General features: G+C 43.2%; 2 protein-coding genes across 2 annotated transcripts in view; both read right to left on the bottom strand.

Moving 5' to 3' along the window:
• Positions 1-273: 273 nt before the first annotated feature.
• On the bottom strand, positions 274-1,821 carry T265_13315 (hypothetical protein; the record flags this gene model as incomplete). The annotated part of the gene is made up of 2 exons (XM_009168339.1): positions 274-491; positions 990-1,821. Coding segments are annotated over 2 exons (1,050 nt in total), but the record flags the coding sequence as incomplete, so codon positions are not given.
• A 17,859-nt stretch (positions 1,822-19,680) lies between these two features.
• T265_03758 (hypothetical protein) overlaps positions 19,681-24,508 on the bottom strand; it is a gene marked incomplete at both ends in the record, with an annotated part of 39,621 nt that continues 34,793 nt past the window's right edge. Inside the window, 2 exons of the mRNA XM_009168311.1 lie at positions 19,681-20,171; positions 22,150-22,383. Coding sequence (XP_009166575.1) covers positions 19,855-20,171; positions 22,150-22,383 — 551 coding nt within the window. The remainder of the gene's footprint in view (positions 20,172-22,149; positions 22,384-24,508) is intronic.

Here is a 24,508-nt window from a genome sequence, read left to right on the forward strand (position 1 = left end):
CGTTTCGCTTTAGAGAGATTTTTCTTTCAGCTTCATAAGCAATAAGGAGATCAATTACTCACACACGTCACACGTCACACTCAGTAATTCGTAGTTTTACGTGACTTTGTCAAGTCACACTTCACAGGTTTTATTTCAGCAACTCATACAAAAATGCTGGATTCGTAATTTCAAATGTACGGAACGCCAAATCCGTTTCAGAGTGTCACAAAATGCTTCGCGAAATTCCGAAGACATTGCACAATAAATTACAAAAGTCAGACAGTTCTTTACTAGTGCCAGGCAGTCCAAGAGATCCCCGAATGCAAGCAGAAGACATTCGCCGAAATGCGAGTATCGTTTCAACACAAGGATAAGCGCGGTGGGCAGTTCTGATGGTATAGCTAAAAGGATTACTATTGTGAGCAACACAGTGACGTGCCGATGAAGTCGAAGTCGTTGTTTGAAAGATCTCGACATCGCTTTCCCGTTAGGAACTCTTTCTCCATGGTCTGCTATATACGAAGGGTGAGTGAACACCACAGCGCAGCGCAGGGCTAAACTGTGCTTCAAGTGAGCTAGTATACGCATACAAAAAAACAAGATCAAGAAACACGGAATAATTTTACCGACTCCGGCGACAAACCAGAAGTTGTATGACTCTGTCGAAGAATTCACATTCCTACTCGGTCGATAGCCAATCAGTGCAGCACGCACTGTGCAATTGTCTACACAAAGCTGGTTCAGCTGAAAGCCGGACGAGAAGGTGTTTTCCCCAAAGTGTGGTTGATAAATCGTTCGGACCTTGAGCGTCATATAGTAGGGTATGGACAAAACGAGTATACTAACAGTTACGATCAACAGCAGTGGTCTTGTTCGGCTCCGTTCAAGTAGATCTGACTTCTTTTTGCAAAATAGAAACTCCATACAATATTTCTTTGTAGATAAGTGGCTCACGATTGGTTTTTTGTGAGAATTCTGAGTTTGTGACAAGTTGGTTCTTGTCATACGAAGTGGTAAACATAAAAAACGCGCGGCGTAGTTGCTTCTCTCTCGTTTTGATCCCTGAGATATTGCTGTAGAAGGGGACTGATCCTCGATGGAACCTCTGGAATACCCACTTTTAGTCTCCAACAACAACTGTTCATCAATGCAGTTACAGTTAAATGGTGCACCGTCCTCGTTTTTATTGTGTGAGCTGACAAAAAATGCACGCCCACAGTGGACACATATACGTGTGACCGGAAGATCTCGGGGTACAGTGATTAGTTGTGATACGGAAGGTCCAATTCTCTGACTGTCTTGTGTTTGCAACGCCTTTCGCATCTCCGACATTGTGCGATTCAAATCACATATGAGCCACCAACGAAATACGGCCAACACTACGCCGAACCACATGGAGCATGTATGGCTGGTTAGGGTAATAGCGAACGCAACCAAGAAGAACACAGCCAATCCCCAAGAAATAAAACCGTAATCATTGGTAGTATGACATCGCCAGTCGTACCAATCGTGATGTAAGAAGGGGTAATCGCCTTGAGGTTTATTACATCCTGGTATGCTCCAAATATCCGATGAAACGTTCCACAGATTCATCGTGATCTGGTTTGTGCCCGAGGATATTTTACTCCTGGCTAGATAAAACCGGATGAGTAGAGGTATCTGACTCAAGGACACAGATAGATCCATGGCGGCAACACCAATCAAAATTGTAGTGGTTGGGCGGCGAAGCCAGCGTTTGGACAAAATGACAGCGCTAAACACATTGGATAATACCGATATACAACAGATTGTCAGTCCAATAGGGCCGTAAATAGCTGAAAATATCTGACGGAAGTGCATGAGTGCTGGGTAGTCATGATGACACGTTGTGTATTCCCTATGTATACCTTCACACAACAAAGAGTAAATGTTTGGCGCACTGCAATGGTCACTTCCTTGCATGGGACGTAAGCATAACACTGATTCCCAAAGTCAGGTGGCCTTTGGGACTTTTTCTGTGGTGAGCTCAACGCTGTCCAATCATGCTTGAGTTGCCTTTTCGCAAAATCTCATTGGTGGATAGGACAATAACGAATACGTTCAAATGGCAACGAGTGACAAATCACGTGGAATATACAATTGAAGGAATAGAACCTCGTAAAATCATCGAGCAACTGAGATTACCTCAGAACACGATAGTAAAAAAGGCGTGCTTATTTTGCTTTATTGGCTTCCAAAGTGTGGGCTGATCTGAACGCATCATTTTAGTATTCAAGTTGCTGATCAAATTAGCGATGACTAATTAAAATTTCCCTTAATTTCCGGATTTCTGTTTCTCATTTGTGGTGATAATGAAGTGGATTACTCTCGGTTAGCGAATATACAACCATTTGCAAAATACTTTGGTTTTTCGAGAGACTAACCTTAAACCCAGCTGAATCTCTCGTTTGTGATTTTCTCAGACAACTGATGAGCCCCGAAGAAGAGCGGAAACGGTCGTGGGCTGTCGACGGATTTTCAGCAACCTTATGAGTAGTACATTACAAATATATAGATGTATCGCGATATCTCGAATATCGCAGCGACTGAAACGTGAGGCATCCTAGGGCAGCACATTCAGTTACCTGAGAACATCATAAACGAGACATTCAGCTGGGTTCCAGGTGAGTCTCCAGAAAAAAACAAATTAGTTTGCAAAAGAATGTATATTCGCTAATTTCGTGCAATTTGGTTTCAAGTAGAACATAAGGTTGACGGAAACCCGGGGACTGCGCCTACCTGATGAGCCTCAAAATGGGCGAAACCGGTCGTGGGCTGTCGACGGATTTTCAGCAACCTTATGAGTGGTACATTACAAAGATGGATTACTCTCACTTTCTCATCGGCTGTTCTGTGAAAATTTACGATTGTTTAGGTTACCGATGCGGAACTTCCACTCTGATGATTCCGAATGTCGAAACGAAGGATTGGATTCAAACGTCTATGACACTGTATACACAAAGGTAAGCAAATTTACACAAGAAAATCCAATTTTCCACGTACATGGCATCAACAGGTGCACAAGTATGTCACTGACCGGGACAGTGCAGTGCCAAGGTCAGCATACCAAACAACCACGAGGGGAGTTTTTACCTGTGTAGTGTGGGTTGTGGTCATCTCTTCTGAGGACAGTCTCGTAATTCCGATTGGCGGTACAATCAGACGAAACTCATGAGAAAGCAAGCCAAGGTAGTCTCAGCAAACAAAGCACGAACACGAATGGGTGAGCAGGTCAGCTGCGCACATTCACACACATGCCAGTAAACCACAGTCGGACAGGATGACCTCTGCTGCCAGGTGAATGGCGGATACGTACGATCAAAACACGTGAAGGTAAAAAGTACACGAGTGGAGTAAGCAAATCAATGGGGGAATTATCATAAGGTCAAGTTAGATTCAACAACGATCAATGATTTTTATGCTTCGGCCAAGGGTCGGTAAAGGTATCCGATACTAGGTCTGGGCGACCAGGCTGATAAATGCTAAGTTTAAAATATATGTGCCCAGATGCTTCACCAAGCGGTCGCCACTGAATAGTTATCCCAACCTAAGTACAAGTACAGTACGAGTACAGTTAAATCAATTAAATAGATAAAATGGTTTATCCGGGCATCATGGCCCGTGCACAGTGCACTTTTGTGGTAAGCTCTTTGGAACCAAGACGCAAGCCCAACGCTATGCGGAAACCAGTACCGTCAAGTCTACTAAGTCAATTTTTTCTCTAATCTGACAGACAGACAGTGCATGTCACGGAGTAGATTAATATCAGATGGCATAGCATTATCGGTCGCATGGCCCCAGAACTCGGCGGATAATCTAGCTTGATGGGTATTTTAGCCACAGAACGTTCTGATGCAAGACCCTTGCACCAAAATGGCGAATGTTGGTCGCTCAGGTAGCATAGATGGCCGTTTGTTTGTTCGCTGAGCTGGGCAACTTGTTTGAGGAAGTTTCATCCCCAATCGAGTTGACATCATCAGTGAACTGTTCACGGGATGATTGTTGCTGTAGTTCAGAATCTGATCCGTCTCTTTCCGGTTTACGAAGGTTTCCAGTTTCCCGTCCACTTTTCGTCCACTAAAAAGTTCCAGTTGTTCCTCTTTGGTCCGACTGTAAGCTTGGTACCTACAAACGTGGTGTTGTGTAGTTCGTGTGCACTGCGTACTGAATCACGTTTTGTGACGTAGCGGATCAACAAAGTTCACAAGTCAGAACCGAGAGAGGTGAAGGGAAGAGATCACTCCGTCATAGAGCAAAATACGAAGGCATGGGAGGACAATCTCAAAGGCCACGTTGTCATCGATCACCCAGGACACAGGATGACACAGCAACCAATAGAGTCTCTACGTTATGACTGTTTCGCTGGTTTGAAACTATCTGTATCATGAGTTAGCATTCAGAAAACTTTTAAAATTTCATAAACGAGAGACTCATTTGAGTCTCTTATGAAAACCAAGTTGATATGCAAATGAGTGTAGTTAATGAAATCAGTTTAGTTTAGGTCCAAGTAGAACATAAACCGTACGGAAACTCGGGGACCGCGCCTACCTGATAAACTCCAAGAAAAGTGACACCAGTCGTCGGCTGTCGAAGAGTCTTAAGCAACCGTGTGAGTAGTTTCTTTCTAGAGGCTTCATTTCGAAAGAAAAAAAAAAGAAAAATTAGGAGNATTACAGTTTTATGGATTTTCAGGTGATATATAATTAGTTGTTTGAAATAAAGTCTGGAGCTTTGGAAATGCGGATCAACCATAGTCAGTTGGTGCTTGAAAGGGGAATGTTTCCATGGCATCCTCTCAAATGTAAAGTAATACACTGGACGGGTCACTGTACCGGTGTGTTTTGAACTGTTTCTGCCTCCCATCTCATCAGCTTACTACACTTGTCACATGATGGAGCGATTCAAACTTTATCAGCGGACGTTCTTTGAGTTCATCCATCAAGATAACTACGAATAGGTAATGGCCCACTTCATATCCTGTTCATCGGTCGTCCATGCTTTCAAGCAGCTTTCCCAAAACTGCTCATCCCCGTCGTCTGGAATTAGGTGGTAAGCCACTCAAATTCGACGTGTTGCCAGAAAAGTCAAAGCAAAACTTAGAAAAAAAGAAAGCGTCCAGCTGTAGCACCCTTTCGGTGCCTAGCTGCCATGCCACCCAAAGGAAGCACGAGGGCTGGGATACTGCCAAGTTGCTCAAGCCCAGATGGGGGAAGTTCAGAGGCGGAGGTCGGATTCGAACCATGGACCTTCCGGTCAGTAAATTGGCGCTCTTACCACTTGGGCCGTCTCACCCCAAACAAAACCTGTGGATCAGGTGAAACACAGTCGGCTCAGTCATTTAGATTTCGGGTAAGCAGACAGACAGCAAACAAATTAAAACCGATTTTCGTCCTTTGAGCAGGAAAAATTGATCTTCCAGAAGTATAGTGTGGTTTTGTGATTCCTACTTTTATCTGTTTTGGCATGTTGTCGGAGGTAACTTTTTCAAGTCACTCTTTCTCCACTTACTGAGTGTGCTGACCGAGCCTGCAAAAAATCGTGATCCGTTTGCCAGTTTTTCTTTTTTGTACGGCTGAAGTTTGATTTTTATCGTATCTTTTCTGTTCTTACCCGAAAAGATCAGAGAGTCCTGCACATTTGAAAGCACGTATCAGAGAATGGAAGCAAGCTTGATTTGGCCTTAGGCACCAGTCACTTTGTAATTAATTAGACCAGATTTATCGTTTTGTGCGCTCTTCTCTGATTGATATTCACTTCTAGATCCTGACTTCCGTAACGCGCATCACAAAGGTACAATCCGTACCGTAATACGCATGGTTTACAATTGACTAAGCCTTCTGATGGGCCTATCAAACCATACGTGACCCCCACATGCACACCAGTTGTGTGCCACGTCATGGTGTCGAGGTAACCTGAATCGTGACTGTGATAGCACCCATGCGATGACCGCTAGTCAACTGAAAACTGCCATGAGGACTGTGCCAGGATGGAGAAGATTAACGGTCAACCGACGTAAACAAAATACTGAAAACGAGGTCTGTCCTATTCAGTTGAAAACACTCAGATGAAAAACGGATCGTGGTTTATAACAAACTGAGACTTAAGGCCCTCCAGACTACTGACTTACTCGCCACCCCAATTAAGACAGCCATGGACGCATATGATAGGTGTTGGTCTGCGCCGGAACGCTTGAACAGTCCATGTCACGTGACCAGCGCTAAGTAAATACACATCAACGGTTTCGACAGACTAGAAACAAACTTTTAGAAAGACGTTCAAGTAATACTCAAGTATACAAAGCACCCCAAATGTAGTTCAAACATAGGTAACGAAGTGGTTGCGAACTCTCCGGAATGCTCATTTTTTCAATGAATAGCGTGATGCTGTTTAGCAAAGCCCAAGCAGGAGACCGATTCGCTATTAGACGACTGATGAAATCCGTACTCTATCTGTGCCTTTGTCTAAAATGACACTGTTGGTTTTAATTCACTCTGAACTCAACGGTAATGGCTTTAATAGTCTTTTACATTCTGGATGCAAGATAAAGTGCGTGTTGAAAATGGGAATTTTTTTATTCCATCGCCTATGCCGCAACTGTTGTCAATGAGTCAAAGAAAAAATTCGCCCAAAACGGGACAGAAAGTTTCAACTCAAGCTTTCTAGCGGGAACTGGACGTATAAAGGGCAACTACTTGCATTCTCAGAATCAAAACTTTGAGGAACACAGTAGTAGTATTGACACCAGCCGCATCCGTCGCATGATACTGGTGTAGCGATGGATACTACTGATGAGGCATGCAAGTAGTATATTTTCTCGTAAACCCGCTTCGCGTCTCTTGAAAAGTGAGATCTATTACAGAATTTGCGGAGCCGCATTTGCTTGCATTTGAGCAACTGTCAATGAATATCCAGGAAAGTTCAGGAAGATGGATATTCAGTTGTTGTAAACAACGTGCATATGAGAGGTTTGCTTCCCTGTCCATTAGTCTGTAACTGTTCACTTGGCGTTTTCTAATAACTCTGCAGCGAAGGCCTTCTTCCTTCCACTGGTACCACAACCCTTAGCTGAGTAAGTTGCTTTGCCATTTGGTTCAGTATGAAGTGCGCTTGAAGTAGACAAATGAAAGTCAGTTACAAGCTTCATCTGGCTTGTTCTTATGGTGTCATTGAAAGCCTCCGCCTCGCAACCGGAAGAGAATGGAGATGTGGATTGTCACCAGTTCCTACAATTTCTGTCACAGATCCACTTCTAATTACCTACTTATTGGAGGTGTGGACATCCAGAAAAATATCAGGGACATAGCTTAACAGACAGAAAATCATGCAGTCATACTAGCGAACACGCGATTGAGCAGTTTGGACACATCCGCCCGTAGTCCGGACGTGGGTTGTAGAAAGAGACCAAGCTACAATAGTTCTGTTTTGAGTGTGAAGCCGCATATTCATTTGAGACAATGGATAGCTTCGACTTCTAAGAATTGCATGTTGAAACAGAGCAACTGGATCCATGCAGTTCTGAGCCAATTAACCTGACAGCCGTGATTCTTTTTAGCAAAGGAATTCCAAGATTGCTTCCTTTTGGTTGGCCTTTGTGAATAGCCCAAAGAGCCTCATATGGTGATGTGCTTATCCCCAGTTGGTCAACTTAACTGATTGCTATTTTTATCATAAAGCATAGACTCCAAAAACGGACGGTTTTTTCTGTAGAAGAAAAATGTTGGTAGCTCAACTAACGTGGATGTTCTTTGCTGGGCTGGGCAATTTCACTACAAACGTTTCATCATCAGCGCGCTGTTAGAGAGAGTAGTGGTGCGTAGCTATGGGTTGGTAGTTGTGCGGTTGGATGGTTCTTTAAACTTTGATGGAACAACCCAATCCTACGTCCAACCGTCCCGAGGGGAATTTCCCACAAAGGTATTTACTGACCGTTCTGAGACCAAACGAGAATTTTAGTGTTGTTTTAGGTTAAACACGTCTCACAGGATAGCCTGAATGTTGGTCATGGTTTTTGTCGGGATTCATACCACACAAAAGTTTGCTACTTTGGAAACTGATTAAGAAGACGTCTGTTGTTTTTGGCTCCAATCCTTCACTTACCGTCATCTATGAATGAGCATGAAAGTCGTAAAAGCTGCGCGATCGTCTGTTAATTGTGTTATGATCGTTATCGTAAGTGTAGACCAATCAAATCTGACAAGTTATGGAATAGATCATTCTTCTGGCTGCTGAATTCTCCAGATTTATATCACATTAACCAGATGGTTATCTTTATTTCTTGACAATCTCTTGGGAGTTATTTTCCAGCCCACATTCGGTGCAAACCATTGCACATTGATTGGGTTTCCAACAGTAACGAGCATGAGTGCTACTCGGAGTATGGTGGTGGTCAAAATCAAAACAATTCTACTGAGTTAGCCTCAAACGTTTTGCCTTTAAACGACTAAAGCCACTCTTGGATGTCAAGGGTTCAGTGGAAATAGCAAGCCTCACCTATCAAGCACGAGAGACTAGTGTACATCGCTTGCTTCGGAAGATAGCACCATCGCCGACTTGGTGAAACGCATTAGGCGAGCAGATTCATTTCAACGGAACGTGACTTCTGACATAAGACCAAAATTTTGAATAGAACTGAAGTACTCCATAGTAAACGTTTTTGCTATCTCCTCAAGATTAGTCTAGGTTTTCTCCTTGAGAGAATGACACCAATCAGGTAGGCACAACATAAATTAGACTGAGTGCTTGAGGATTGGCTGATATTACTTTTTTTACGGAAACAAAACCAAACCCACAGTCAGAATGAGTCTGCGTTTTATAGAAATTTGTACAACTTTTCTACAGATTTATCCTGTGACAAATTCGGGATTGTTGGCATGCATGCGACTCAAGATAAATCATTTGCAAAATTCTGATCATTCTGATTTATGGTGGAGTGCACGTGATATTCACTCAGAAATGAGAATTGCAAATACTCTACAGGTTAACCGAAGGTGAAAATGAAAACAATTGCTTGGTGTTTCGTGATCGGTTTCCACTTTGGTTGCACACCTACTCAACAGATAAATTGCATTTTGGAAAAGTTTGCTTTTAACTGTCAAAATTATGGGATACCACGCTTAGGAACTGTCGGTTAGCTTAGTGCTGTTGCCGCGTCGATCAGTCATAGAAACTGGCAAGCTCACAACCACATCTGGCGACTAGCAGATGTGGGGTGACGTAACAGCCGGGAGAAAAACATTCTTTGTCGAAAGGCTTCGCATAGTGGTTGACGTCAAATTAGCTGCGTTTGTACGTCAGTCATAAGAAAGCTCAAGTAACAAAATGTGAATTCACATTTACATCACTCCCTTTGGAGCGGTCGACCTCCTGTCCTTGTGCAAGTATCCTGGTGAATCCACGCCGACGGCGGAGCCCGTGAACTCAAGTTTCGCCCTCGGTGCTTATCGTTGGCCTTCGCAGGGATTTGAACTCCGGACATATGAGAGAAGTGTGTTACCACTTCTCTACCAGCGCACAGGCGAACGAGTTAACGCTTGATCGATGTGCTCAGTTTGTTCGACATCGGACACCGGGACAGGAGGATAACTGTCCACACATGTGATGTGACTTCTACAAAATTCGCAAATAGTTGCAAGTGAACAAAATACGGGGCACTACAATTGTAAAAACACAGTCCTCTGGAGTAGTTGAACACACTGTGGTTGTTGGGCCAACATTAGAAACATATTTTTGTTCGCAGCATCATCTTGATGACATCCTTGCCAGGAGATTCCAGCAGATTTTTATACTGTCCAAAGATTTCGTTCACCTGCTCAAATCACTTCATGAATGAAACCTTAAGATACCTCAGGTGCGACAGGGTTGTTGTAAGCACCCTGTGTTGACCCAGTATCCAGATGGCTCATTTTAGCACGAAAGACTACACAACTCTCACACAAACGAGCCGGATTACCGTAAAATTATAGGAAAGATTTTCCTCATTTTCGGCCATATACAGTTGGAAGTAAGGTGAATAAGTCCACCTGATTTACTCCGAAAATGGGGAAACTGCTAGTGAGCTCCAACAGAGCTTTCATGAAGTTTGAAACCAAGGAGAATTTGTAGATAGCTGGTGATTTTTTCAACTTAAGTGTCAATCAGCTGTCATGCAGAGCGCTTGGTTAGCGATCATCGGGAAAGAGATATTCGGTTGACCATGCCCGAAACACCATACAGTTTGCGAAAAAGGGCCAACTTACACAACAGACCGTCATCCCATCAAATTAGCTAATTACATCCAAGTAACAAAGCTAAAACATCCGTCGTCATCATCATCGACAGCATGACATCAGTGTTCAACACCGATGCTTCACTGTCGTACAACCATGACTTATTTGAAATCCTTATTGTAAACATAAGAGTAAAGGTGGACGGAGAAGGGACTTAGTTCTAGCTTACCTTAATCATTCCGAGGTACCTACACCTCCAGACACTCACTCAGGCAATCTGGATAGAAACTGACAACAAGAACGCCACTGACACCGGTTGGTAGCCAGATCTTTTAGTGTTTCCAATCAGGCACAGTGAGGATCACGCGGTCCCCATCCTGGGAGGCGAGTAGCACCGACAGCACCCAAGCGTTTTGTGATCTCCCAGGACTCTACAGTCGTTACGTCGCTTGGAATTCTGTGGAATTTTCATTATGACTTAAGGAAACGTCACGAAACCTATAGAAACATGGAGTGATGACAACAATTGTTTCACTCACGTAAACCTTGTGTAACCATTAGCGTGCTCCTCCTTTGGGGTGCCCTCTTGTGAGAACATGGCCAGTGGGTACAATTTTGTATTTTTATTTATTAAGATAACAACTTTGTAAGCCAATTTGCGTTCTTTCCATGGCTTTCTGCGCTTACGGTGAAATGTCTCCCTCGCCCTCCGATGTGTAAGAAAAGTAGACACTATTCGGCTTAGATGCATCAGTGTGTATCCCTCACAACACAATTTGGAGAATGCAACTGGAAGAACCGGGAAACTGCGACGGTAATTTAACGCAAATTTGCCTACACTAATCTCAGGGCAACAAAGTAATCAGATTTAGCTACCAGCTGTGACACGTCGGATATTACCAATCGTTCGGCGTATGGCTCCGGCCGAAACTGATCGACTTTTGATCTACTCCGAAGAAATTGTCAATCCGTTCCAGAGTGCATTCTCAACGTCTAGGGTTCCAGTAGATAGCTCGCCTGACTATGAAATTGACCAGGATGTAGGATGTAAATTGCGTTCGAGTGTGGATCATGGAGTACAGGCGAATTTCTAGACCACCTTGGGGCTAGGCAAGGGTCGGTCTGCCGTAGTCTGGACTAGAATATTGCAGAGACATCTCCGGTATCATGAATCCACTTGGGGACAAACATTTGCTCCCAAAATTTCAAGTGACAAGAAGTACTTTTGAATCGCTTTTTGTATACTAATGATTCCAACCCCAACAACATGTGTTGAACATTTTGCTTCTTTTCCAAACAACTTCTACTGTTCTAATAAAATAAAGTGGCTGTATATAAATCATCTTTCAGCCGTAACACCCTTTCGGTGCATACCTGAAGGAAGCAAGAGAGTTGAGATATTGCCTTGTTGCTCAAGCTCAGACAGGAGAAATCAGCATGTGATTGGTGGATTCCAAACAAGGAACTTCCGTTCAGTAAGTTTGCTCCGTAACCATTGAGCTTTCTCGAGCTTCGCATTCTGTTGATGGAAGAAAATATGATAGTAATTCCCTTAGCTAGCCCAACGACACCTTTTTGACTTGCCAAAATGCAGAGGAATGAATGTCACTCACTTCGAGTTTCGGATACTTATAACGTAGCCCTTATTCCCATGTGTGTCTGTAGCAGGGGACTGAACTAGAAAGCGTCCTTGACAAGACGTGTTTGTGCCGTCCCAGCACACGAAAGATCTGACGCCACAATCCCCCTGGCCTTCCTTGTGGCTTGATCAGTCGCAGCTTCACTGGTTAGCTTATTGGTCATGTTCTGGACCAAAATATGCATCTAAAATTAATGACAGCTGATGATGTAATGAGATGAGAGTGTTGACGTTATGAATTCATTTAATCTATTTTCATTTAGTGATTGCCACACCAACCCTTAATTCCTTCGGAAAACAAATTGACATCTACTCGAATTTTGGATAGGGAACGTGCAGGTGGTGACTATTTGAAACAATACCAACCAGTTTCTGAAATTTCAAAGGCGCTGTAGTGGTTCAGACATCCGCGAACATTCTTTCGGCTATTCGATGTTGCGGGATTTGTAGAATCCACTTTCACATCACCGTCACTTGAGCGGACATCTTTCTATTCCAGCGGAATTGTTCCGGTGATTTCACACCAAACGTGAGAAGCATTGGACTCGAGCTTCGCTCTTGTTAGAGCTCAACAGCAGTGCCTATTCTTGGCCGTGTAGGTGTTTGAACGTCAGCCTAGACTCACCTGTTCCAAGGTGAAAACTCAGATGTGTTCAACGTTCTGTGCTGTAGTGGTTGTAACTCGCATGTCTTGAATACCGCTCGGAATCCCACGGACGCTCCAGTAGAACGTTTTTTTTTACAAGGATCTATACGAAATTTCTGAGATATCAGTCTTAGTAAACAATCTGACGAAACATTATTTAGAACAAACCGAGGAAGTCGGTAGATATGTTTTTTAATAATATGTATGGTACCCTGAATAAAGGCTTCCACCGTCGTTTATCGAGTATAAGGTTCACTTTAATCTGCATTAATGGCAACGATTTTTTCTCAGTGGATCCTTGAGATGCTTGAATCCAACTACACTTTAACACAAGTTCACTAGCAGGTTGACAGTAAACAGTTGCAGTAAACAGTAGGGCCTACTAGTGAGTTAATTTTCCTGCATCTAAACACAAAATCACATGACTAGAATTATACGTATATACATATAACTGTATATAATAGCGCCAGAAATCTCCGCGTCATTTAACAAAGCTTACACCCCGGATTACTAAACCAAGAGTAGAAGTACGAAAACATTAATCATTCTGCTGTAGTGACCTTTTGATGCATAGCTTCCATATCGCCCGAAGTAAAAAACCCCAAGGGCCGAGGTACTGCTATGTTGCCCAAGTTTGTACGCGTGCATTCCAGATGCAGAGCTTTGGTTGGAGCTTCCGACCTCTCGGAAGATAAACACTACAACCCATGAGTGCTCTCAAGTTCACGGAGGTGAGCAGACGAGGCGCACAAAAGGAGCAGTATAGCCTGTGTAGACTCTAGCTTGCGGAGTATCAGCTGGTAAACCTCTTGTTTCACTCCGAAGAATTCCTGTGTGGACTCTAGCTTGCGGAGTATCAGCTTGTAAACCTCTTGTTTCACTCCGAAGAATTCTGAATTTGGAAAGACTGTGGAGGTATCGCTACCACTACCGACCAGTCGGACGAACTGAGTTGATCTACATGTTCCCCAAAGTTCATCCAGTGAGTCACAGACACCTAATGGTGGAGTTTTAATCCGTCATTTAATTTTAAAGTTATCGACTTACGGTTGAAAATTACCACAAAGTCATCTTTGTAGTGAGCAGTATTTCAAATCGCGGCATGTTGCGACCTTGATGCCGTTGGAAACACACCCGTTTAATTTGATTAAAGTATGGACTAGCCTGATTTCTTATTCTACCATAAACAAAGTTGTACGTTTCGTTGGAAAACAAACATATATTACGTTTATCTTTATAAATTTTGCTATAATTTGGCTTTGTCCATAGCTTCCGGCTGCGCAGGTTGGCAGGTTTGGGGGATTCTAAATCACAGAACAATTTGTCATGCATTTTTTCCAGCGAAATTAATGACTAGCTGGCCAGAAAACAGTCCAATCGGCGGTGGTCGTTTATCGTCGGAGGCTGTCTACTCCTTGTAAACGTCATAGAATGATAAATCAGAGTGGAACATGGACCATTCGCCTGAACCATTTTATTCACATATTATTTGCATATATGTATCACGTGCATTCCGCAAATCAGTCCGCTAGACCGTGCTTTTGTGAACTATCCTCTAAGGACGTTCATTTTCTAGCTTCCGACCGCCAAACTAAGGCAGCAGTTTGACAACCAACACTCCCAACTGTTCGCTTACCCAAGAAAATTTTATGGCAGCGAAGGAACTCAGAGCACCATATTCACAAAATCTGAGGTTTCCTTGAAACGTAGTCGTACGGATATCCTTATATTTTGGTCGTTGAACGAAGGCATTGGGTCTTGGATGTGAGAAGTAAGGGTCGATCAAGCGGGACGAGAAATACACACATTTTCAAATCAATCTGGTTTTCACGAGAGACTCAAATGGATCTCTCGTTCATGATATTCTACAACTGAATGTGCTGCACACGGGCCACCTCATGTTTCAGCTGGCACGATATTCGAGATATCGCAGTATATTGTCATAAAGGAAATTACTCACAAGGTTGCTGAAGACTCTTTGACAGCCCAAGACCGGTTTTGCCCTTCTTGGGGCTCATCAGGTAGGCACGGTCCCAGAGTTTCTGTCAACCGTATGTCCTCCTTGAACCAGGCGTTTTTCAATCACCAACCCGGAAGAATTTGAAAGGCGTATGTCTGCACGATCCACAGAGTCGTGATTTGGTGTAGTTCCTATGTGGATCTAGCAATCTGGAACCTGAGACATGGTAGTCGGTTGCGGGGAGGAAAGCAGTTGACAAACTCGGATAACTACGTGCCTTATACAATTACAACTAATTTCTGGTGAACCCTTATGAGGGCCAGTCACTTTCGATAAAACCGCACACCGTCCAACTTGCTAGTGTTTGCGTCCTCTAGCGGAAATATGAACTTGGAATCACGAGCGACTGAACAGAAAAACCATTTTATTTCATTTTGATTGTTCGGATTTTAGTTCAAAATTGAAATCTGACGAAGACTTAGATTTTATTGTGAAAACAATTTTCCTCCTCAGGTTAATTATACTAATAATATTCAGCCATCTCCTTCTGTAACCGAACCACATGTTTTCCGTTGTCTGAATCCTTTCTTTCGATGCACCTGGCTAACTCCCAAACATATATTCTTGTCTATACCGCTCGGAAATACCTCGCATTCTTACAAGTCTGGTTCAGCTGTTCAGACGGAAAAATCTGGATGAGTCCAGCGTGCGATTGTTGGGTATTGGTAACACGCTCGCCTCGCATGTCAGATGTGTGGAGTTCAAACCCAGGATAAGCACTGTTGATGAGCTTGAGTCCAGTGCTTCCTCCTTTTGGTGTGGACTCACCAGGACGATCGCGCAAGGAATAGGATAGTTCAAACGTGAATCATGCGAGTGTGTGTTCTACAAAATCCCACAATAACACCAGAACCTTTGGCATTTCTTCAATATCTAAATTAGTGAACTCACTCTTCCCGGACAGTAGACAAAAGACCATCTCCGTAAGTAAATGCTGGTGACTACTCAAATCGCTCAAGTAATACATCACCATTTCATGCACCGATTTTCAAGGTTGCCGGGCTGTCCCATGCGATTCAAAAAGGAGGAAAACGAAGTTTTCGGCAGGCCAAACCCTAAGCGGTTCTCAAAAGACTCCGAACTCATTCAGAGATTTGGATATAAAATGGTAAGCAACGCAATTTGTTTACTTTGTCAAAATATCAGTAGCTTTGCTGAAAAAATCTCGTGTTAAAGTCGGGCGGATAGATTACAGTGAGTGAATGCACTCTTTTCGGTCACCACAGAAATGTGGTCATTGTTCAAGAGCTTGGCTTTCGGCTTAATGAAGAAGATTAAACAAACAAATAGAGTGAGTCCCACATTGCACACACACACATAAACACTGCCTTGCTGTGCGTTTGAATGGAGTCTGTGACCGCGACGCCGAGAATAATTTGTCCGGAGAAACTTCTGATTGTAGAATACACGTACCGCAAATGGCGGTTGAGTGTCTGCCAGTCAAGGACTGTTGGCAAGACCATGAACAGCCGGTATGTAGATGAAGCACATGATCATAAACTGACCTTCGGCAGCATAGTGCTTGACTTTTCATTTATTCCGGGTGTATGGTGATCAGTCAGATTCATTCTCCTTAGAACAATCTCAGGTCTGAAAAAAATTCTGTGACGGTGTTCGGTTGTGAGATTCAATTCCCGAGGTGCGCAACTGCATATATATTTGGGAACACGTAACCTCGTCTTGTTGCACAAAGTCACGTCGCATAAATAATTGTTGCATATCCATTATTCACTGTGACGTTTTATTATTGTGATAACTAATTAGCCTTACGATCCTACTGCCTCAGAGCTAAACTGACCGAGTTTGCCCTACATGATTGCACGGTAATTTGGACAATGGATCAATTTTGGTTCTTCGAATGAAGCCTATTTTCGGTGAAGAGAAATTGCTCAGATAAGTCTACCCACAGAGCAGAAATGTTTCACCATAAGTTTTACTTCACTTCCGACAACTTTGCTTACAAATCTTTGGATATTCGGCATAAAATTCGGTTTTATAAGTGTGTTTTCAATGACCGTATGTGTGAATCTCACAGCAGCACATTCTATATTAAAGTTGAAAGCTAACGAAGTATACCCATTTGCATACGATTTAGGTTTGAACGGGAAACACAGCTAGAATAAAGCTAACTCTCTCGTCTGGGATTCGTTTGAAGCAAACGAATGTGCCGAAACAGGCCAACTCATATTTCAGAATATGCTATATAAACATAATATACTGCTCATAAGGTTACTAAAAACTCTTCGACATCCCACAACAGGTTTTGCTCTACTTGGGACTCATCAGGTAGGCACAGTCCCAGAATTTGTTAACCTTATGATCCGCTTGCGCGCAAATTACACGAAATTAGCGAAATAAAACTCATTTGTATAGTGATTTGGTTTTGACAGCTGAACCTCTCGCTTATAATGCTTGAAAGCTGTTTATCTCATTTGTTCTCTGCTTGGCACAGCACGTCCCATTTATTGCGTTTACCAAAACAAAGTGACTGATTTCCAATGGGATTTAAAACTCTAAAATCTTCCGCTTTCCAGAAAAATATTCCAACAGCTGACCCTTAATGGATGCTCTAGCAATTCGCATTTGCAAACAACCAATCGATATGCGGAATATCACGGAGCCTTATGTGTGAATTCTATAGGCGATCGAAATTTGAATAGGATTTTTTTGATTGGTTCGACTATGGTCTCTGTTGAAACCAGGATTAAAGTATCAATAAAAACAGCCGAATCCTGCGGTACATCAACTCAGAAGGAGTGCTGGCTAATTTATTCGAGACAAAAGCCAAATTTATGACTGTCTTCTGGTGTAGGCTATATGGTGGCGCACCTGACAGAATGGTTTTTGACCATCTTCCCACAGAAAATGCAAATGGAATAAGTAACAACTAATGACCCGACCATCACAAAGCGGTATCTACGTTGATCACCTGAACGATGTACTCACGGCGCTTGTGGCGTGCTTATTTAGACGGTCCGTGCCACGTGGCCCACGCGGGACTTTGTTACTGCTGTGTTGCGCTCGAGATTACTTCATGATTTCCTCTTCAGCCGAGATTAGAACTCCGTTTTTTCGTGAAATGCGGGCATCTAGTACTTGAGAATTGACTATCGGGATACACGCGCACACGAGAAAAATTAAGTACCTCCTTGGCTCTTTGGTTAGGAGCTTGTTACTCACTGGCTTTCATAGAAAACACCACTTTGACGTGCAATCTCGGGTAGCTGAAAAAGTGAAAACCAAGGAACATAAAAATCGATATGTTCAACAAACAGAAGCAACTAAAAAGCAAGAAGCATATTTCCGTGACGGATTTCACTAAATGGTCTGATACTGAGCAGTGGATAACTTGTAGATAACAGTGGCCCGCAAATCACTTACCGAAGCACTGTTTCTTCACAAAACGGAAGATCTGTTTGGTGTTCCTGTAAACATTACCGTTCACTCCTTATCGCAAACCCGATGGCTCTATACATTCTCACAAAACACATTCATCTAGCTATCAGGTCATTTGGTAACATTCATCTAAGGCAGTATTTTTGTCTAAAAATGGCCCTTTTCAAGTTGAAATGGATGGATATTCAATTGCACAAGTTTCTCCGCTTGTAGAGCTACCGTAATACCGTCCAGGTGCCATTTATTCATTCCTTTAATATCAATGTTTGTTTGAATTAACCATCAGGAAGTTTCTCAAGAAAAAACGTATATAAAGCAAAAGGCATACCTAAACGACAGACTGCAACTGTCCAATAAGACATGGGATACTAAAAACTGGGAGTATGTTGAAGTTATCGGATGGCCTGGTGATTCTCATTGTTGGTGAGCCAAAACAAGTCCATTTGGCTACGTGGGCGAACTGATACACAAGGGGATGGGAGTCTTGAGGGGCTGTAGAACATTACTTTGAGCACCGTCATAATCATAGAGTAGCAAAACGTTGAGTCTGGGATTTAGTACACTCTAAATGAGAGACCGCCTGATTTTTACCGTCCTTTGTCCTCAGAGCCCCAGCCCTTATTGGTTAACTTGACGATAGACGGTACTGAAGCTGCCGTTGTAATAACTTTCAGGACCAGATTTTTAGTAAGGGCGACGACTGAATGAATATATTTAATTAGTTCAGTACACCTGAGATTCTTATATGAATTTGAGAAAAAAAACGTTGCAAAATTTAGGGGTTGAAAAGGCTTTGACTTGATATCCCATAGTCCAGAGGCTTGGCAGTGACGCATAAAAGTATAGATAAGCCTGCCCTGACCCGTTCTGTCTTAATTTTTGTGCGACTGCACCACCAATCAGAACCAGTAGAATGGTCTCAGAAAGAACGACCGCAACCCACACTCCTGGGCCAACACTCTGCTCCGATCTGCGGACCTTGACATTGATTTATACCGGTCAGTGACAGATGTGAGCAATTGTTGACGCCACGACCATGAGGTTTGTTGTATAATTTTTTGTTTCAGGTGGTACGACATTCGAGGTGGCCTGGTGCAGCACATTCAGTTGCTTAGAAACATCATAAACGAGAGATTCAGCTGGATTCTAGGTGGTTCTCTCGTAAAACCAAATTTGTTTGCAATTGAGTGTAGTTCGCTAATTTCGGGCAATTTGGGTTCAAGCAGAACATAAGGTTGGCAGAAACTAGGGGATCGTGCTCATCTGGTGATCCCCAAAAAGGGTGAAACTGGTCGTGCGCTGTCGAAGAGTCTTGAGAAACCACATGAGTAGTGTATTACGTTCAAAGCTACCACACGTTTCGCTCTCAAAGCTAATAAACCTGCTGTTTTGGCGTTAAGTGTTAAGTCTAGTTAAAGATTGCTTTTTTTTGAGTCAATAAAATTTGTGCTGGCGGTGATTTGCGAAATGAATGAATGAATGAATATATGAATTTTAAGAGCTTTCTCCTGTCTTCCCTAATGTACTAATTGTGACACTGTGAGAATCTGAGAGTAAGTTTCCCGAAGGAATGTGGTGCACCTATCGGTGTCCAGTTGATCTCGAATTGCGTATTTTTACTACTGGTTAGTTATTGAGTAGTCAAATGCTAGAATGAAATTGTTGGAAGAATGAGGAACAGTTTCCGGGGTACGTCTGACTACGTGTTCGTGCAGATTACGTTAGTGAACAAAGTAGGCATGTATTGATCTGAAATATATTTGATAATAAGTGCGGCAGGTCTACATGTCGAATTCTTGCTATCCAGAAAAAACACTGCATATTTTAACTGGAATAAAGGAAACCACCATCAATGTACACGGCTGGGAGAATTGGACTCCCAAAATACAGACTATTCAGTGAGTGACAGTCTTTGGAACTGAAGGACTTCTGAGTGGCGGTGTGAATATTACCTGCCTGGACTGGGGACATTTTTGTGTCGGATGATATTGTTTGTTTCGGATGAAGTTGTCTGATAGTTTCGACGGGGTGACTCATACGACCGATTTGGAGATACAAAGTGGTGTGTGGTATTTGATAAAACCACAGCTTTGCGCGGGGGCTTCACAGGTGGTCTTTGGCTGACCAAGGAACCGTCGTCCGGCGTGCCATGACTACTTTGGAAGTCACCGAGTCCGGGAAGGGTAACGCGATGGAGACGTTGACGCTCCGAGTGCGGTGTAGTTCTAATGGTTCTACTCTCCATCGACGGGTAGTCAAAAAATGCTGAAATCAAGGACGAGAAGTAATCAAATGGAGTTGTAAACCTTGTGCACAGGATGAAACGCATTGCATCTTACAGAAAGTGATTATTCATCGACGTTGAGGGCTACTCAGCACCCAGTCGTGTTTTGCATATTGTATTAAGGAAACTGGGTGTGTCTAAGGTTCCCGGATATTTGGAAGATTTATGACCGGTAACGTAATCAGAATCGGTCAGTACATCATATTAAAAGTATGAATGGCCGCAGCTCATGAATTGCGTGAAGGAAATACGATGGATAAACAAATTGTGAATAAAAAAATACATCAAAATATCAAAACAAATAACGTTTTGCTACAGAAAGGACACACGAGATGCAACTACTAGTTCTGACTAACTGGCATACGAAGAGAGCCCATTGACCACTGTTTTCTGCATGTAGATGGAACAAACTTTGCCAAAGGTTAAAACGTTCGGCCTTGAAGTAATACTGATTGATTTGCCGACAGATCGAAAGTCGTTTAGAAGACTTTTTGGATCGATAAGCATGAGGCTGAGATAGCTCATCCAGCTATGCCCATAAGCGTTTAAAACTTGTCCATAGATACGCAAGATACAACTCAGATGTTGTAAAACACCTCGGCATACGGTCCCTAGTCTATCGAGGCTTGAATGTCTTATCCCCGGATATGACCAACAGGTTTGTCGGAACAACTCTTGGGTGAAATGTGAAGGAATTAATTTCACGAATTAGCTATTGTTTCATAAGGGATGTTATTAGTGGAAACAAAAACTGTTCACAATGACGTTGGCACGGAGGAAGACAGGTGAGAAGGCGTAAAAGGTGAATTTTAACATTTGGTTGGTCATCTTTTTTTACCGAGGTGAGAGTGCACGCGCTCACGTGCCGTGTTTAGGTGGGCTCCCATTACTGAGTAACTCGGAGTCGAGACGCGGTTGTCCGGTACCTTAGTGGAACTTCATCATTCTCTGACCTATACCGAATTCAATTTTGGGATTTTGCAGGATAGGTATTTTGTTCATAATCACACCTCTCTCGTTTGGACGGCCGTATTCCTGTTCTGGCGTAATTGTTCCGATGAGTCCACACGAAACGGAAGCACTGGACCCGACTTTCGCTCTTATTAGAGCTCACCAACAGTGAATATCCAATGGCTGTGTCGGGATTTGAACCCCGGACATCTGACGTGCGAGGCGAGCGTGTAACCACTACTCCATCAACGCACGTTAGACGAATCTGAATTTTCACCTCTGAACAGACGAACGTGTCCACAATTAAACGATGTGATTGGTGTGCCCGACTCATTGAATGACGACCCAGTAACTGTCCTGGTTGTGACGATTGATTGACCCTCCAGTCAGGTAGCGTGACACACGCTTGAAACCCTCGCATGTCAGATGTCCGGGGTTCAAATCCCGGCACGGTCATTGGATATGAACTGCTGATGAGCTCTAATACGAACAAAACTCGAGTCCAGTGCTTCCTTTGTCACCGGAACAACTACGCCAGAACAGGAATACGACCGTTCAAACGAGAGTAGTGTGACTATGAACCTTTCTGATTTCTTATCAGGTGAGTGAAATGTCTTTTGAAATTTCTTACAATGGAAGATCAATGTAATGAACCGATCGCATTCAGTTTTTATAATATTGTCCGATACTTGCAGTATTTAGATTTTATTCGGAAATAGCGTGGGTGCTTACGTAGTTCTGAAAACATGTTCGGAGGGGACGGTACGCGCTTGCCAACAGATTGCCCTATGAACGGAATCATAACGGAATTTCATGAAAACCGATTAGATAGGTATAATTTGAAACAGTAACTGTTTTTTATAAAAAAAACAACTGCACCAGAGCCGAAGTCAAAACCACCAAACGGCCTCTTAGGTCTTTCGCTAGTGAACTACAAAAATGACGATAAATATTTAGAAGAAAAAATCACGACCAAATTTGACCTATCACGAAGTAATTGCATCTTACCTTCATCTTCTTGGGCCAAAGGAGCTCCTGAAAGCGGTGGAGAGGGAGCCTTTGATTTTTTTCTTCCAAGTCTCGTCAGTTTTGGTGAGCCGGAGGGATTGACTGGAGATCCTGTGTTGCAAACAGGCTCTCGACTGGATTCAAGTCGGCCGTGACGAAGTGGCTTATTGCCAGAGAATGTATTAAAACTAGTGGACTTGAGGGCATACTCACGTCCGTTTGGCATGGAGCGACCTAAAATCGTCACGGGATGGCGTAGAGTGATAAATGATCAAGCTAGCACATGAACAACTCCACACGAATCACTGCTTTCTGAGAAGTCATTAAATATGTACTGCTGGCTGTAGAACTTACAGCGATAGTTAATGGAGGAACTCAGTCCCCCCGCCTTGAGCAGATGACTTGCAACGACTTCTCTTCGAAAGAATCTTCATGTGTAGTTACCATACATTGTTTGGGATTCCATCCGTTTTGACGTGGATGGGCCGGTGTAACAAAGACCAACTGCAGACTACAGCTTACAGATCCTTGTTTTCTAAACTAGGGAGAATGCCCAGTAAATTCTTACTGGAAAGTCGTGATAAACAACTATTGTTATACAACCTGTTTTACCAGATACATAGCGAAAAACGATCATTCGCACTGTAGAGTGTGGACGTGATACTCTTCGATCGTCTGATGCTTGGTCTTGAATCACATTGTATGTAGACATGAATGTCCTACCGGATTTTTGTCACGTGTAAGTAGATTTTTCCGAGGCACTCAGTTTTTATCGTTACCTAGTCGTTTAATGAAATCAGCCCAACAATTTGTCCGCAACCATTGAGTGGTCACCAGCTACATTGAACCATCTCCGGTGCGGTCTCGAAAATGCTCAGCAAACCCAGTCGTACTATTTGGAATATAATGGCACACCTGTATGACAGCCATGTACAACCTTAATGTTGGTCATTACAGCAAGGTTTGTTGAATCGATTAAGTGCACACAGTACAGTACGGTGCAGTACAGTGCAGTACAGTACAGTATAGTATAGTATAGTATAGTATAGTATAGTATAGTATAGTATAGTATAGTACAGTATAGTATAGTATAGTATTGTATAGTATAGTTTATGGTACAGTAATTTACTGCATTGTGATGTGCTGTAATGTGATTAGTTTCTGTTTATTCACTTAACCAGTGGAGCTAATCAGGTTTTCTAAATATTGTCGTGTTATGGATGGGTGTATTTGTACCTCATCTTGCGTAGATAGTCGTTTTTCTCTCCGCTGAGCTGAGCTAGGAAATTCGGTCACCCAGCTCAGCAAACGGAACAGCGATTGCAAGCCACATCTCGCGTTATTTTTCATTAGAACACAGTACGACCATAAACTAAAAAAGTACCGTTTGGTGAAGTGAGACGTTTACCGTGATTTTTAAGTGCGCTTCTTTAAAAACGAGCGAGTCATCCGAAATGACGGACGTTCAATGAAGTACATGGCTAATTATCGATTCAAAGCCTAGCACGACACGCGAAGGACCACAATGTGGTCGTTCAGCTATGGCCCCTTTTCGGTGCCTAGCTTCCATGCCAGCCGAAGGAAGCACGAGGGCTGGCATACTGTCAGGTTGCCCAAGCCTACACAGGAGAAGTCGAGAGGCATAAAACGGAACTTCTGGTCAGCAAATTCACGCCAGCATGTGTGAATCTGTCGCGCAATGGCTTGTGCGTACATGTAGTAGGCGGAGTGCAGTAGTAGTGATTCTATTCACTGTGTATGGTCACGATACCCTAAAAGGTCTAACGGTTGCCTGACTGTCGTCCTGGGGTAGTTGTGTCTGTTCGTCCCGCATTGAAACGAAAAGCTTCTGAAGAATGCTAGAGTGTCCGGTATCCCACGCATAGTATGCACTGGTGTTAGACTTGAGGCAACTATACACCTGATGGTGGGCAGAGGGTGAGATGGGCCAAGTGGTTAGAGCGCGAAGTTACTGTCCGGAAGGTCCGTGGTTCGAACCCGACATCTGCCTGTTGACTTCCCCTGTCTAGGCTTGGGCAACCTGGCAGTATCCCAGCCCTCCTGCTTCCTTCGTATGGCTTGGCAACTAGGCACCGAAAGGGCGCTACAGCTGAACGATTTTGATGGTAGGGAGAGAAAAGTACGCAATTTTCAATTCAGAATTCTTCCTTTTAGAGGGGCCAATCTGAGCTAAAAGCGGAGAGAGCTGAGAAGTCATCACTCCAGGAGCCGGCCAATACGTGATCACGTGGTGTGGTTTCTGTGACTGAGGGATGAGTGGCGCCATACTCTGTGTAAGTTGAAACAAAGTTATTAAGTCACTCGTTTTCCACCATGTTAGGCAGGAATCCACCCACGC

The sequence above is a fragment of the Opisthorchis viverrini genome, assembly GCF_000715545.1.
Source record: "Opisthorchis viverrini unplaced genomic scaffold opera_v5_60, whole genome shotgun sequence".
NCBI classification, from domain to species: domain Eukaryota; kingdom Metazoa; phylum Platyhelminthes; class Trematoda; order Opisthorchiida; family Opisthorchiidae; genus Opisthorchis; species Opisthorchis viverrini.